Source organism: Lepisma saccharinum, chromosome 18 (genome assembly GCF_977018435.1).
Source record: "Lepisma saccharinum chromosome 18, izLepSacc3.1, whole genome shotgun sequence".
Classification (NCBI taxonomy): Eukaryota; Metazoa; Arthropoda; class Insecta; order Zygentoma; family Lepismatidae; genus Lepisma; species Lepisma saccharinum.
In genome coordinates, this window is record NC_139246.1 from 12,194,469 (window position 1) to 12,211,658 (window position 17,190).

The 17,190-nt window shown below is 38.1% G+C and overlaps 1 protein-coding gene across 2 annotated transcripts in view; it reads right to left on the minus strand.

Annotated features, from left to right (window-relative positions):
* The window catches only part of LOC146002397 (phospholipase A2-like), a 49,609-nt gene that overhangs the window by 12,407 nt on the left and 20,012 nt on the right, over positions 1 to 17,190 (minus strand). The window contains exons 5-6 of one of the 2 annotated variants that reach the window (XM_083140153.1): positions 13,541 to 13,693; positions 5,940 to 6,609 (exon numbers count right to left, since the gene is read on the minus strand). In XM_083140153.1, the coding sequence (XP_082996279.1) occupies positions 6,396 to 6,609; positions 13,541 to 13,693 (367 nt within the window). In that variant the 3' untranslated portion in view covers positions 5,940 to 6,395. Of the gene's footprint in view, positions 1 to 5,939; positions 6,610 to 13,540; positions 13,694 to 17,190 lie in introns of those variants that run through there. The other variant, XM_083140154.1, reaches the window with a different exon arrangement.

Consider the following 17,190-nt stretch of genomic DNA (forward strand, 5'->3'; position numbering starts at 1 on the left):
AGTATTTCAACTGCAGCCCATTAAATACTATCTCATAACATGTTTCAGTGTTCTGATTTCTTCTTGCCATAATAATTTTGGCTTGTGATCGAAGACCAACGTATTAGGAACTTATGCGTCCTTCTTCGTTGGCCGAGCTCTGGGCCGTTAACACAACCAACCTCCCCATGTCTTAAATATTTTGGTACAGTTATTTCTAGGGTTTTCTCAATGTAATTAAACATTCATGCCTAATGCTAAATAGACCCCAACACAACCTTCCCATTATAAATTGACTGGTTTCAGCACTGTTCTCAAGGTTCTTGTAAATTGTTTCTATCCTCTGCCATGCTTTCTATAAGTCCCGTGCACAGAAGTCTTATTGGTTTAATTATTCAAACTATATCAGGAGATGTATATAAATTATTTATTTCTGTATTGTGTAACCCAGCGGCGTACCGAGAAGAAACAGGGTAACAGTTACCATAAACAGTGTGTGTGTGTTTGTTTCTAACATCCACTTTATGCACACAAAGACTAATCGTAAATGGACCTACATATCTATCTGAAAAATATCAGGATAATGTCGAGATTAGGTTCAAGTTTAGTTCAGAATATATCCTTATTAATAATTAAATAAAAACATCCAGATAACGTCCCGTTCACGTGGACCAAGTCGCACTAATGTCCGAAAAATATCCAAAAGCGATCCGTAGAATATCCAAAAACATGTCCGAAAATTATCCACAAAATGTCCAAAATGTATAAAAAAATACCCAGACAATATCTAAATCATGTAATTCCTGGATATCCATGGGATATCCAATGGATGTCTACAGAATATCCCTCAGAACTTCGACACGAATATCCATAAGATGTCTTCTTGATATTTGTGTGCTGAATGGGTGGATATCCAGGTCGGGACATTTATATCAAGGATGGGATGTCCTCTGAATATCCAGATCGGGCTCTCTAGGACATTCCTTGGACGTCCTAATGGATATCCATAATATCCATGGATCTGATCTGGAGATTTGTGGATATCCTATGGATTGGAGATTTGTGCAGTATGGGAAGTCGGATACGAACCACTATGTGCTTCCACCAGATATCTGAACAGCTTTCTAAATATTTTATTTCCAAACGCTGTTTAAAGCGCCCTGGTCACTGTCAGAACAGTCATTCTATTGTCTGTATTTACCAGGGGTGCCCATCCCCACAAGGCTCATGACGCGCTCCCCCAAAAGGTAGATCAATCCCCCCCCGTTTATAAGAAATTAATTACTCAAATTATTTTTGTCAGACAAAATTTGCGGAAAAATATAATACCAGAGGTACAACCACGATTTTTTTGGGGGGGGTGGCAAGTACCAGGATAAACGTACTAATAATAATAATCATGACATCATTATTATTAGTAGTAGTATTACTAGTGGTAGTGGTTATTATCCTCAAAATTACGCAAAAAGGGAGTAGAAGTCAGTGCTAAAGCATTTGTTTGGAACAAACGATTTGAAATAATTTTTCAAAACCGTCAATTTCACATTAGCTAATAATGGAAACCAAGCACACAAACTGTATTTTTGAATGGCAGAAAATAAATGATAAATGCATTCCGAAGATACATGAGCAACTTTTATGTACAACATATGTTTTACACATATGCAACATGGAGCGAAATAAAATAAGAAAATACATATGCAACAAGCTAACACTAAATTGTGTACGTATTTAAAGCTTATTCAATACAAATATACAAAATACAACAGATATTATTTAAATACCTGACATTACAGAAAACAAGTAGATTGCAAGCGAAGCGAGCAAGAAAATTTTTAGATCCAATTTTTGCAATTGAAAACAATATTGATTTAATAGGGCGCAAATAATTTCACTGGACGCCATGTCATTCTCTCTTTTACAACATTTTTCTTTAGATCATTCGGCGCCCATGGCCGACTCCCGCCGCCCCTAGCTCTGAACTTGACGAAAACGAGAAATGCAGATAATGCGAGCAAAGCAAGCAAGAAAATTTTACAAAAGGTATTTTTATTTGCATAAAATTTGAAATCGAAGGGGCAATTGCTCCTCTGTGACCCCCTGCAGGTGCCCTTGGCCGTCAATGTGTGTCCCCCCTCCCTCCTGGAGTTGACTTCCGTCAAAGGTTGGGGGGGGGGGGCAATGACCCACCTGCCCCCGCCTGTGGTTGCGTCACTGTATAATACAGCATATTTAAGCAATATATGTTTACTTTAGATACTTTAGGCTCACTGCCATTGTTAGTCAACCTTTTCTGCACAGTTTGTCTGCTCCACTAACCTTGTATTAATGCGAATACCACGCCCCCCTCCATCCAAACCGATTCTAAAGGCATAAGAGGTGGTGTTTCATTTCAACCCTATCGCCGCGATCACCCCCAGGTAGGTAGAAAAACTATACATAATTACCAAAATAAAAATCAATAAACGATACGATCCCATGACGCAGGCGCGTCATGAAACCCTCCTGTGGACACACCTGATATTTACCACTCTGAAATGTTAGCTTCTCGCAGTTTTTGCAGGCAAATGAGGTTCTGCCCTGTTCCGTGCTTGCCTCAATGTTGTTCCCTTTTAAATCTTTGACTTTTTTTAACATACGCGTAGAAAATTATTATGCTACAAATGCTCCATAATGGATATTTTATATAAACACAAAAGTAACCCTTAGATCACATGTCATGCCCACCAACAGATGGCAGCACATAACGGATTTTGAGATTCTGAAAGAATAACACTATTATACATTTAGTTTATTGCAGCTAACTCCCTATTAATACGCTACATTAAATTGAATTATCCTTGTAAAGTTTTAATTAAAAAACTACATTGGAAAAGTGTCAGTTTTGAGTAAATTTGTGAAAGCATTCAACCTATATGAGGTACATTTCTGAGAACTGGACGTGACAAACTGACTATCGTACCAACATAGTTTTTGTCGTATGTATACCATTGGAGTTAAAATAGACATGTTTGGAGGTCAACCTGGATATTAAAAAAAAATCAAACTAAACCTTCTGGAATATGAATATTACTTTGTCGCAAAGAGTCCCAACAACTTACAGAATAAAGTATATTACATGCACTCAAAAGGTTTTCTGAAAAATATTAACAAAAACTGATTTAATGTAGTGGTTGTTTGCTACCTGGCATTGGTGCGGTTGAAACATAAGGAAAAGTGGTAGATTTTTTTACTTCTGGCGGAGAACATGCACTTTTGGAAAGGGTATACTACAGGGTGGCTCAATAAGTCACTTAACACCCTCAGTACAAGGCCACTGCGGCATGGAATGTGAAAATGGCGATGACCAATCATTGCCTGGCCAAGGGGGAACCACATTGACGCCACCCACACGGTCGGCGGCCATCTTGAATTCAACTTCAGAATTTTAAATGGGAAGGGGGTCGTGCGACATATCAAAATGGGCTAGAATTTCACGAGAAATGCAATGGTGAAGGGTTTTTTGACGTATCTTCAACCAGTAAAAAGTTATGACTGAATTCTTGTACCAATTTGCTCCTTTTCGAGGTGTTAGAAAAATGCCTTAAAATTTGTTTAGCGCATCGGTAATGCATCGAGATCAAAGTGACGTCTATGGAGAGAAGTTCGCATGCCATTGCACACGATTTTAATCGGATACATCCATGAAGAGCTGCGCATTATAAATGGTTGTCGCGAACAATTTACAGTGTGACGCTTCCATTGAATTAAAAGTCCTTTACAGTGACAAGGCTAATGTTTATGTTCAGAAGGAAGTTCATAAACAGAATATGCGACCCTTGTCATCTGATAACTAACTTTGGACAAAAACAGGTTCATAACGTTCCCATAAGTGTTCTGGTGTTCTTCCCTATTGAAAGAACTCTGTAAAAAGTACCTTCTTCCATAAGCAAGGATGAAAAAAACTGTTTATTTAACAAATCCAAGTAGCCCTAAGCATTTAAGGTTCCGTTGATGGAAAATTGACTAACCAATCGTGTTCCACACAGCACGCCACACCATTAACTTACCAACACTAACCATTCAGCTTTGATCTGTCGAAAATGGGTTATCAGATAAAAAGCATCGAATATTCTGTTTATAAACTTCCTTCTGAACATAAACATTAGCCTTGTCACTGTGAAGGACTTTTAATTCAATGGAAGCGTCACACTGTAAATTGTTCGCGACAACCATTTATAATGCGCAGCTCTTCATAGATGTATCCGATTAAAATCGTGTGCAATGGCATGCGAATTTCTCTCCCTAGACGTCACTTTGATCTCGATGCATTACCGATGCGCTAAACAAATTTTAAGGCATTTTTCTAACACCTCGAAAAGGAACAAATTGGTACAAGAATTCAGTCATAACTTTTTACTGGTTAAAGATACGTAAAAAAAACCTTCACCATTGCATTTCTCGTGAAATTCTAGCCCATTTTGATATGTCGCACGACCCCCTTCCCATTTAAAATTCTGAAGTTGAATTCAAGATGGCCGCCAACCGTGTGGGTGGCGTCAATGTGGTTCCCCCTTGGCCAGGCAATGATTGGTCATCGCCATTTTCACATTCCATGCCGCAGTGGCCTTGTACTGAGGGTGTTAAGTGACTTATTGAGCCACCCTGTATATTCATTCTTGAATGTAAAACGTCTCATACCCCAAGTTTCTAAGCTCTTATTCGTCGGTAATGACGTCATCAAAATATGGTGACCAACATGACATAGACTAAGTCTATGAAATAATTTTGGTTGTCTTTTGACAACCTCTACATGTACAGGGTGATTTAAAAGTCCGATATCACTATTATTCGAATTTGAGTTTGAATTAAAATATTTTGGGTGCGTCAGCACTAAGGCTATTTTGCACCCGTCACACTATACGGGGTCCAGCCCCTTATCATAACAAAAATAAAAGCGTGTCTGAAAACTAAAATTTCCTTACCTTGGTTAAAAGCTGAGGCTAAAAAGGGCGCTCAGCACAAATAAGGACAAAACACAGGACGACACAGAATTGTACTGGCCATGGAGCCAGTCGCCAGAGCCTCGTTAGTGGAAGTGAGGTTGACTATTGGGCGCCTACGTGCAAGGTCGCCACTTACACCCCGACATCACTAGTATTAGAGCTGACATAGAACAATGGAAAGCACCTTGTATTGCTGGTCAGGATTACAACCTAAGAGAACATGAGAGATAAAAACCCTTCCATTGGAAAATCTAGCATGAAAAATAGTGTTTCAATGTTCTAAGTTAAACAAAACGAAATCATTTTCTTGTTGCTAATTGCTTCTTATATTTGCTCGTGATTGTACAAGTAAACAAAATTAATATAATAAGGGCAAATAAAACGAAGCATAACATTTATAAACAAAAACATAAACATTTATTGCTAACAAAAACAAAACAGAAAATGATACAAAACGCTAAACAAAAAACACAGACAGAAAACAAAATTTTACAATTGTACGAAACACATGCAAAATTGAATACATACAAGGCAAACAAAAATACTAAGCATATAAGGAACATAATATAACATTATTTATATTTTTTTGTCGTAGGATTTATTTGGTGTAGTCCATAGGAATGTCCAAATAACTACTTTTACCACTATATGAATGAAAAAAATATGTTCTTTCCACTCTTTTATGGTATACTATGCATGTCAGGTAACAGGATTTATGAATATAATATTGCACGATAATTATTATTGCACTTTGTTCATTAATGTTCATTTTCTGGGAAGAATTGAGTTGGTTGACGTATTGATGTGACGAAGTTAAGTAATTCGTTTAACGATCACATAGTATTTCCTACTTATGCATTAAACCATTAATTCTATTATCAAATAGATATAATAAAGAGAGCATGAAAATCCATTTTAAAATATTGATTTTCATTATTTTCCCCTGTACCTTGTATTTAAGTCATAAATGCTCCAATATAAACAATTGGCTATTGAAATATTTTCACGTTCATCATACTTTAGCAATACGACACATGTACATAAATGTTTTCTGTACATAAGAAACTGAAATTATTATATTTAATGGCACATTAGTTCAATCATATCCCTAGATTGTTATTTTACTCAAGTGAATTACAATAGTATTTTAGCATGTATAACCACTAAAATTTCTCTATTTATAATTAGTTTGAGCGGATTTTCAGGAAATTTTTTGGTTGACAGAAATTGGTTTCAATCACTGACTATTCTCTATTTCAGTTTTTAAGTATCGATATATTTCATGCTTCTGTATCTATCGATTATCGAATTCGCCACATCTAGTGTTACTCAAAATACCTTCCCAAGATTTATAAAGCTTTGTTGCCTTATCACAGCCTTCATTGTTGTTTTGATTGTTGAAAAACAAATAATACTAAAATACAATTGTGGTTATTTTCGAATTATTCCAGTCGCTTGTACTGTATTTAAAAATGCACTGAATAATCGTTCTTTGACTGACTGTAGTGGGTTATTCACTGTAAAACTTCTTCTCCTTTGATTATCATACGCAGTCCTGGACTTGCGTGGTTCGGTGTACCTTGAAGGTGTAAATAGACGTAACGCCCTCGATCGCTTGCACCCGAACCAGTTACGCGCTCGTCTGCTGAAAGATAATAATTTCCTTAATAGAGCTATTATTGAGAGAGCTGTGAGTTTGATAAAATTATTTGTCTGGATATTCTCGACGCTTACTGAAAGAAACAATTATGAACAGTGACGGCGATGGGGGCGGGTGTGGAGTTGCCCCCCATATTTGCCACTTTTGCCTCCGACCTATGCTAAACTTATCTACTCCCCTCCCCCGGCCCAGTTTCGGAACCCAATCACCGCCACTAATCACAAACATTTTCATAAATTGAATTGTTTAGATTGGACCTACATACGTATTTTGAAATGTACGTAGCTATGAAGTTGTAAAATATATTTTATCATGGGCGTCCGGAAGGGGGGCAAGGGGTGGGGGCGTGCCCCCCCCCCTGGAAAATGAATGTTCACCTAAAAGGTATATATTTCACACATAATTTCATTTCAGTCACAGTAATTTATGTTAATTATGATAAGGCCTTTCAGATGATAATTTCAGACTGAAGCAGCGGTTTTGAGGGGGCGTCACTATTAGGGGGGGAAACTAGGCCTCCTTTGCTCCCCTGGACAAAATTACCTTCCTTAGCCCTCACTGGAAAAAAAATCCTGCGGACGTCCATGATTTTCATCTGCATTCCTTATGATCAAGAACATTATCGATATAGAATGTCGATGGAGACATACAGAAATTCCAAGAAGTTCGACATAAATAATATTTTAGATTGTAATGATGATGTGACTAGGCTACCACTGTTCTTGGAGGCAGTGGCCCACCCTACCTCATCAATATATTCGGGGATAAGCTCCTTATCAACAATTAGCTATATGAACCAATTGAATCAATATCAACCGTCAATATATACGGGGATAAGCCCCTTATCAATCATTATATGATAGTTAGGACTAGGATATTCATGACTTAGTATATCTTTTTTTGTAAGGGTGACATGTTCCCTAAATATATAGAAATTCATATTGTGAAGAAACTAATTGAATTAAGGTGCTTTTTAAGGGCATATTTTGGTATATTTGGCCATTTCTACGTGATAGAGCATATTTTGATAGATTTACAGTCATATTCAGCATATTTTAGCTTTTCAAGGTATATATAACCATTTTAGAAGTAGATTTGTTCGTACTTCCATGTTCACTCAAGTTGTTGATTTCTTTTTACAAATATGCGTCCCAGTTTATTTCCTGAAAAATGATGAAATCCAGTCTCATTTTCTAATGGCATGAAATCAGAAAATGGACTTTGGCCCAAAATAATTCTGAGGAAATATTTGCTTATTGTTGAATTTCTTCGAAGTGTAAATCACTGTTTATTTTCTGCATAATTATGAGAACTACCTTCCTCCCCTATTACAATGGAGTGCAAAAAATGGAATTTACCTCAAAACCTCTGAGTGCAAGCACTTTCAATTGTTTCGCCACAAGCAGGTAGCTAGCTGTAGTAAAATCATTCACTGTGTTCGTCTGTTTATTGAATATTGTTGAATTTATTTGAAAATTTACAGACAGTATTCATTGTACATTGCTCATAAGTGAACTAAAAATAATATTGATGTTTGATACAGTTCAGTTGTAAGGGCATAATTTTCAAATTAGAGTGCATATTTTTTAAAATTTTTAGGTCATAAGAGCATATTTTATTTTGCATAATTTGGTGATTTTTATGTCATAAAAATCCTAGGGTTATTGTCAATATTTTCGGGGACAAGTCCATTATCAATAATTATGTGGATCAATAGCAACAGTGGATATATTATTATTGATAATCCGCTTAATAACAGTATCAATAGCAACCGTCAAGATATTCGGTGATAAGCACCTTTACAAAACTTCTTACTGAAAACTATTGATGTGAAGATAAGCTTCTTATAATGAATAAAAGCAATAGAATATCTGAGAACTAAATTTGCCATGCCTGTCGTCATAGTTGTTGAGGTTGTAATGGTACACTCAACACACAAATGGACACAGGAGGACAACAAAGTGTCCTACAGAGGATTATACTAACCTATTGAAGACGATTCGATTACAGAGAAAGAACAATGAAGGGCTCGAGTGTAAAACATGGTGACATTTTTGTAATTTTTTAGTTACAAGGTAAAATGTACCATCCTTCAATTTTCGAGTAAAATTGTTATGTCATACAGTTTCCATTGGACTCAGTGAAGCCATTTGAAATTAGTAAACACAACACGAAAACAATTTATCTACAGTATAGCTTTGTAATGAACCTGAGCGCTTAAGGTTTTATATTTGTAAGACATTAAGATTTTAAAATGGTTGTTACTTCAAATAATGTGCAAGTTGTCACAGACAACTATAGTTAGATTGATACAGTTGTGGTTTGAACTTGTGTATATGTTTAGAAATACGTCCTAATCTGTTCGTGTTGACGTCACTTTCTCATCTCAGCAGAGGAAGTGAATCCACCTGAATGTTTTTCACCTGACGACAGACTCAGTTAGAAAACAGGTGAAGGTGAGAAATCAACAGAATCGGGGTAACTGTTAATGGTATGCCCGAATAGTGTAATTGGTAATTATTCGTTTCATTCTGGCTATACTCGGAAATAATAATTAACTACAGAAACTTTCGTATATTTACGTTTGTCTTGTCCAACGTTAATTCTATATTCAAATGTGTTTAGTGACTGCGATGTGATTTAATATACTATAGAATTGTTCCTCTTCAGGCAGAAACGTAAGCAAATCTGTACCTTGCTTGTGAGTCCACATACGATAGGAAATATAAGTGATTATAAAACTGTGTTGTGTTTCTTTTCTACCCAGCAAGCCCTGATGATTTGCAAAGATTCTCATGTTCCCGACTAAAGGAGTAGCGGACTAACTTTCTGACGACTGGTGACAACTGGAGTACGTTGCAGCTTCTAATAACCATTTTTCTTAATGGACTGCACAGGAGAAAGCACAATGTGTGTGGTGGTATACTAACGGATCGCAGATGGAAGTGTTGTAATTGTAAATAAAACTTTGAGAGCTGCAAAACACGTTGCAAAAAACCGCATGTCTTTATCTCATATAGTTTAGGAGTTAAGTTTCATTGTAACGGTAGCAGGACGTTGTGGACACGCTGTAAATAATGTTTGTCCTTTTAGGAGATTTGGGGGGGGGGGGCAGAAAGTGCCATGCCTCCACGAAGTAGGCGCCTATAGTGTCCTGGGAATCTCTGGAGCAAAGGAAGAAAAACAAGTCTCTGCAGAAGTAGGCCTCCAGATGGCTCGACCAATGAGCGCTTGAGAGGAAAGGTGAGTTCATGGATCGCATTAGTGGAGACGTTACAGCAGACGACGGAGCATGTGTTGAGTCTAAACAAAGTTAAAACGTGTTTTTTTCCTATCCCAAGCCATTGAAATTTCCACCGGAAGGGGTAGCTTTAAGAGTTGTGACAGCAGTTATGAAGCAATATTGTGATGCGTATCGTACATAAATGTAAAGATGAGATTTCGGAGAATGCGTCTATATATAACACATACCTTACAGAGAATAAGATAGAGAATAACCGGAGTAAGAAAATCATGCATTTTTATACAACATCTAAACATTCCAGTTCCGAGTAGGGATGGCCAAACGGATCCGGATCCGAAAAATCCGGATCCGTACGGATCCGGATCCGGATCCGGGATCCAAAAGTTACGGATCTGGATCCGGATCCGACAATTCCGGATCTGGATCCGAAAGTTCCGGATCTGGATCCGGATTCGAGAGTTCCGGATCCGCGGATCCGGATCCGGATCTAAAAGTTTCGGATCTGGATCCGGATCCGAAAGTTCCGGATCCGCGGATCCGGATGGGTCTAAAAATTTCGGATCCGGATCCGGGTCCGAAAGTTTCGTATCTCAATCCCATTATAATATTACCACACCTAAAAGGTATTATGATCTTCGATTACAAATAAATTTTTCGTTAGTCCTACAAGAATTTTTTTCAAGTGTTGTTCCTAAAATACTTTGCTACGCATCGGCTAACACACTCGTGCACAAAAATAATATTACTTGTTTAACATAAAATGTCAGAGGTGATTTTGTAAATGACATTGAAACGAATATGCATTCATTCGAATGTATTGGAAATGAAAACACATAAATGTGAGACATTCCATTCCAGGATGAAACCTTTAACACATATAACAAGATAGAAATGTTATACAAAAATTATCCAATTGTTCTACAGTTACAGTTTTACAAATTAAAATAAAACATTATAATATATGCAGTGTTACATAATTACAAAGTGTAAGACTAACAATGGAGGTTATCTAAGTGTCCCCCTCCGATTTCCATGAAACTTGGCAGGCGTGTAGTGGGGCCCAAAGGAAGAATTCCGTGTTTTTTTATTTCAGCTCAAAAACGGTTTTAGCTCAAATGTCAAGATGAGGACAAATTGAAGCGAGGATCTGACCCCTGTGTCCCCCTCCGATTTCCATGATACTTGGCAGGTGTGTGTATAAACGGGCCCAAATGAAGAAATACGTGTTTTTTGTTTCAGCTCAAAAACGGTTTTAGGGGACAAAACCCCCTCAAATGTCAAGATAAGGACAAATTGAAGTGAGGATCTGACCCCTGTGTCCCCCTCCGATTTCCATGATACTTGGCAGGTGTGTGTATAAACGGGACCAAATGAAGAAATACGTGTTTGTTTTGTTTCGGCTAAAAGACTTTTAGGGGGCAACCCCCTCAAATGTGAATATGAGGACAAATTTAAGTGGGCATTTGACCTGTGTGTCCCCCTCCGATTTCCATGAAACTTGGCAGGTGTATAGCGGGGCCCAAAGGAAGAAATACGTGTTTTTTTGTTTCAGCTAAAAAACGGTTTTACAGGGCAAAACCCACTCGATTGTCAAGATGAGGACTAATTGAAGTGGGGATCTGACCCCTGTGTTCTAGTCCGATTTCCATTAAACTTGGCAGTTGTGTGTATAAACGGGCCCAAATGAAGAAATACGTGTTTTTTTGTTTCGGTTAAAAATCTGTTCTAGGGGGCAACCTCCCCTCAAATGTCAAGATGAGGACAAATTCAAGAGGGGATCTGACCCCTGTGTTCCTCTCCGATTTCCATGAAACGTGGCAGGTGTATAGAGGGGCCTAAAGGAAGAAATACGTGTTTTTTTGTTTCAACTAAAAACTGTTTTAGGGGGCAAAATCCCCTCAAATGTCAAGATGAGGACAAATTGAAGTAAGGATCTGACCCCTGTGTCCCCCTCCGATTTTCATGAAACTTCGTAGGTCCATAGAGGCGCCCAAAGGAAGAAATGCGTGGTTTTTTTTTGTTTCAGCTAAAAAACTGTTTTAGGGGGCAAAACCCACCTCAAATGTCAAGATGCGGACAAATTGACGTGGGGATCATCTGACCCCTGTGTACCCCTCCGATTCCCATGATTTTTGACAGGTGTATAGAGAGGCCCTATGCCCCCTGTTTCTTCCTATGCCATATTTACGTGGTTTCGGAGTCAGATCCCCGTTTCAATTTCTCCTCATCTTGACATTTGAGGGGGGGGGGGGCTCTATACTCCTGCCAAGTTTCATGGAAATCGGAGGGGGAGGCTTAGACCTCCCTTGTAAGTGTATTAATTAATTACAAATCGCGCACGCGCACACACACGCTATATATATATGTGTATGTATGTACATTATATATATATATGTATATTAGCAGGTAACAATATGTTATAAGCACATTCTTACTTTCCAAAGAAGCGCATGTGGGATGGCAAAACGGATCCGGATCCGAAAGTTTTGGTTCCGGATCCGAAAATTCCGGAAAAATTTTAGGATCCGGATCCGAAAAATTTTGGGATCCGGATCCCTAGGATCCGGAACCAACCGGATCCGGATTTCGGATCCGCCAGGATCCGGATCTGGCCATCCCTAGTTCCGAGCACAGCCGAAGCAGGCCCGAACCTCACCCGATTCAAGTCTGTCACGCTGCCGCTATGGATGATGGGAAACCAGGAGCCTCAGGCGATTGAACCGACGGCGCCCATTGGCTGAGATTTCTTTTGGAGCATTCGCTTTACTCCATTTTCTCTTTACATTCTCATCTGTAAGGTATGTGTTATATATAGACGTATTCTCCGAAATCTCATCTTCACATTGATGTACGATACGCTTCACAATATTGTTTCATAACTGCTGTCACAATCATTAAAGCCAACCCCTCCGGTGGAAATTTCAATGGCTTGGGATAGGAAAAAAACACGTGGTAGATTTGGTCACACTCAGTGATGTGCAGTAGACTATAAGTTTACGTCTACATACGTTGTCTACACGTAATCTACGCGTAGATTACATTGGGTTGTAGTTTACATAGACTACGTAGACAATCTAAAGTGTATTAAAATTAATTTTCAAGGGTTTCATGAAGGGAAAGTGACATATTCAACTATATTGGTTCCTAACGAATACAACAAAATTTCTCTTCTCTTCTATTATCAACTATGGAAGAAAAATAGTATGCAAAAAACAACAACAGATGGCAGTCGTGAGGCATGAATGGTCTTCTTCCTATAAAACACTAGAATATTTCCTATATTAGGTTTCTTACTAGGTGAAAAATTGTTCGAATTTGGAAGAAAGAGTATGAAAAGTTCTCTTCACACATCAGCAACTGTTGGGTAGTATAATTTTCTTTTAATTCCACGGCGCCCTTTGCTAAGTTATCACCTTTCGCCATACATAGATTACGTAAAATACGTGTAGAATGTAGACTATCGTTGTTTACGCGTAGGCGCACATCTCACACTAATACTGTCCATTGCAGGGAAAATGAGACTGCGGCTACCAGCAGTTTGCAGCAGCGCGGCCTTGTTCCACAGATTCCCGAGACAGAGTTTAGTGACGGGTACCATTATTGTTTTCATTATTAGCAGTAATATTCTGTGTGGAATGCATTGTGAATAGTGGCGTGTTTCTTGATACTTACGGGTTCCACCGCAGACATCCAATGATGGGGTGCTCCTCTCGAAAGCACGAGACGAGGGCGAGATTAAAGTAGAGCTTTCCTATGTTATTGGCCACCTCAGTGCTCAAGTACTGAAGGCACTGCTTAAACCTTTCGTCGCAGTCACAGTGAGATCTGAAATAGACAAGATCAACACATTAGATAGAAAACATAACTGCAAGTAATAACAATATATGCTGACAGGCATGACCCAAGTGCAAAGTAATTTTGTGAGTTCTTCTTAACGGATTCCGTTGTCCTATATTATGCATAGCAGGATTAGGAGCTGGTACCCTGCTGCTTACTGACCTTGAGGTACAGCGTACAAGAGTGAAGCTCGCACCGTACTGAATTATCTTTCATCTATATTGTTGCAACCTTTATGGTCATGCCTGGACTACAAGATACGCTAAATAATAATAATAATATAAATAATTTTGATGTATTAAATGAGGAATTAAATAGTTGTGTACACGGTACACAATATTGTGTCGCGTCTTTACTTTTACTTACGAGTCAAATATAGGGTTTGTGACGGTTGATATACTCTATATAAATATCATCCCGCCACAGTCACTCTCTTCTCCTAGCATACGAGAGTGAGATACGTCACGCGCCGAAACAAGTCATGGATCGTTACGTAATCTATAAAGTTACGCAGTTTTTCTCGACAGAGGCCGTTTGTTGCCTCGCCTCGTCAATCGCGCATGCGTAATCTAGACTTGTCGTTTGACCAGCGGTGGGAGCTGAGAGAACGAGTAGTCACAAAGAGAGACCTCTTGCACGCGTTACTCAGGACAGACCAGGATCCCTTGCCAGCCCGAGCGGAGAGAGACGACAGGTAAACTTAATATTTCGTGAAGAAGGTGCCCGACCTTTTACCTCTCCCTTTGTTGCGTATTTGGCATGGCTTTAAGCTAACGTTATACGTTTGAGCTGCCGTAAGGTCCAGTCATCAGGATCTTTGCCATGTTGCGTAACGGGGAAGGAGGAAGGTCAATACGGGCTTTTGTCAAATTCATTTTTTGCAGTTCGGTTACACAACTCGTTTAATAACAGATTATTCCTTCTAATTTGATGGTCCACTAGTACTGAATCGATTATTACGAAAGAAATCAAGTAGTGTTAAAAAATATATATATATATATATATATATATATATATATATTTTTTGTCTCTCCACTCCGTGACCGGCTGAAATATTCCGTGTATCCTTTTCTTATAAATCAACCTGATCAGTGACTTGTTTCCGCATCATCTCAAATATTCTTTCCATAATTGTTGAGACGTATTTCAAGACTGGGTGTAGGTATTTATATTTAAATGTTTTTAATAGTTGATGAAGATTTGGAAAGGGATTTAAAGTGCGCGTATTTATATATCAACTAAATTTTGGGGAGAAATCATTGTTGATTTATTGTACGTTGATTGAATGGGAACTATAAACAAAAAAGTAAGAGATAAATGAAGGTAAAAGAAGTACTTAGAGGTACGCTTGTTTCTAATTTGTAAATATTATAGACTCCGAGGATTTTCTTGAATTGTTACATTTTGCATAATTTATAACATTGAATCTATTGTACTAATCAAGTCACTGTTACTCCTTTTTACAAAAAAACCGATTTGTTTATGAATAAAAGTTTGTTTAAACGAAGTATAAATTTGATCAATCCAAGAATAGGCTAATTGATTATTCTTTTGCAGAGTGAGTGGAGGTAGCTTGTTCTAGCGGCTTAGAAAGAATTTACCTGGGTTGTTTAGGGGCGTACGTAATTTTCTTGGGAGGGGGAACTAGACGATTCCCCCACTTCTCAAGAAGTTTACGTTAACCCAGATTGCATACACTCGGCGGTTTAAGTTGTTTTGTGTCCTGGAGGAATTTCAGAAACAAATCGATCCACGAGATTCAGGGTCCTATTTTGGGCCGGGCGAATTAATAATATCACGGTAGCAGCTTCTTTAAACATAATACCTTTCAATATTGCATTTTGAGGATTTTTGGGCTATTGGGTAGCACTCTACATGCAAGATTGAAGGGTAACTAATTAAATAAATAGTATTCGCCACAGGTTGCGTCGACTTCTGTGGCGGAGTGGTTAGCATATCGAAGTCAGGGGCCCTGGGTTCGAATCTCGGCCTTAGCATAAGTGAGTGTACCCCTTCATTAATTTCATCACGTAATCACTCTTTCTCATCTTCGCCATTAACCAAAAGTGACAGAGACGCGAAGTAAAATAAAACAAAACAATAACATATAGCGTTGCAATGTTATTGTTGAACACTCAGGGATGAGAGAGCGCTCGTAGAATTGTACACTTACTCCCTGAAAAATTTCTAAGTCCAGAAATCGTTAATTTGGCAACATAGCTCTGGAGAACCAGCCGAGAGTAGCCAACTCTAAACTCTACTGCAGATCCCTCTACTAGGCGAGAAACCCTGTGTCAAACATTTACAGTCTTGTTTATAACGTTAAGTAAGAAACTATATTCGCCCAACATATTAATAGAGAACAAAACGGAAAACTCAAGTATGAGGAATAATTTAAGAGAATACTTGCGATTCGGCATGTTAAAATTGGGATCATAGAAACTATTGTGAGGTTTGAAACACTGCTCTACCTGGAGGAATTGCTATCAAGTTTGAACACAAAAGGGCATAATTACGAATAGTTTATATTATATTTTTATAGTGCAAATAAAATATAACAATACCCTTTCAAATACTGTGCAATGAGCGAAAGTAACAATTCTCGCAATTTCCAGTGAAAATGTGTTCGTCGGATAGAAAAGTGGTAGTTTGCGTAGTCATCAACACGTTTCAAGGGTAGACATTTTTTTCCTTGAAATTAAGGGTCGCGAGTTCAAATCCAGAACCTTCCATTCAAACACACATTTCAAACACAAAAAGCACACACTCTATGTTAACAATAATAGCATATGTATTACTTAATGAAAATTCTCATTTAAACTGTAACTCTATCCGACGATCCTTTAGTCTGAACACCTCAATCACGTCGTCGTAGAATCGGGAGTTTCTGGTCAATGTCTTTAGCAGCTCAATGGATACGCGTATCAGTCCCAAGTCAGAATCCTCTTTCCACCGACGAGCTTGAAGCAGGAACAGTGAGGAACAATTCTGTTAGTTTGTACACTTGTTCAACAGCTTCATTCAAATGGGTAGTACGCAAGTACTCATGAAGTTCAAACACACTCTTTACTCGATATTCGGCTTCAGAATAAATTACCTGTAGCTCAACTTTCAATTGGTAGCAATTGACAAATTTCGCATACAGCTTAGTTAAGGACACAAATTCTTCTTCTGGAAAGGTCATGTCATATTTTTATTCTTCTTCTTATTTTTCTTTCACTAAAAACACATTTGTGGGTAATGCGTAGGATACAATTTGCAAATGCATTCGAGAATATTACTCATTTTCATGATTACGATATTTGCGCACATTTTGAAAAGCATATCAAGCAACTTAGTGACAGGAAAAGATAAAACAAAATCTGTAATTCATAACGCTAAGTATTACGCGTATGCTTTTAACATTATGGGCAACTGGAATGCACGCGCCTAACTTTGCTGGCGATGCCGGATCTAGGATTGCCAGATATTTCTCTCTTATCTTT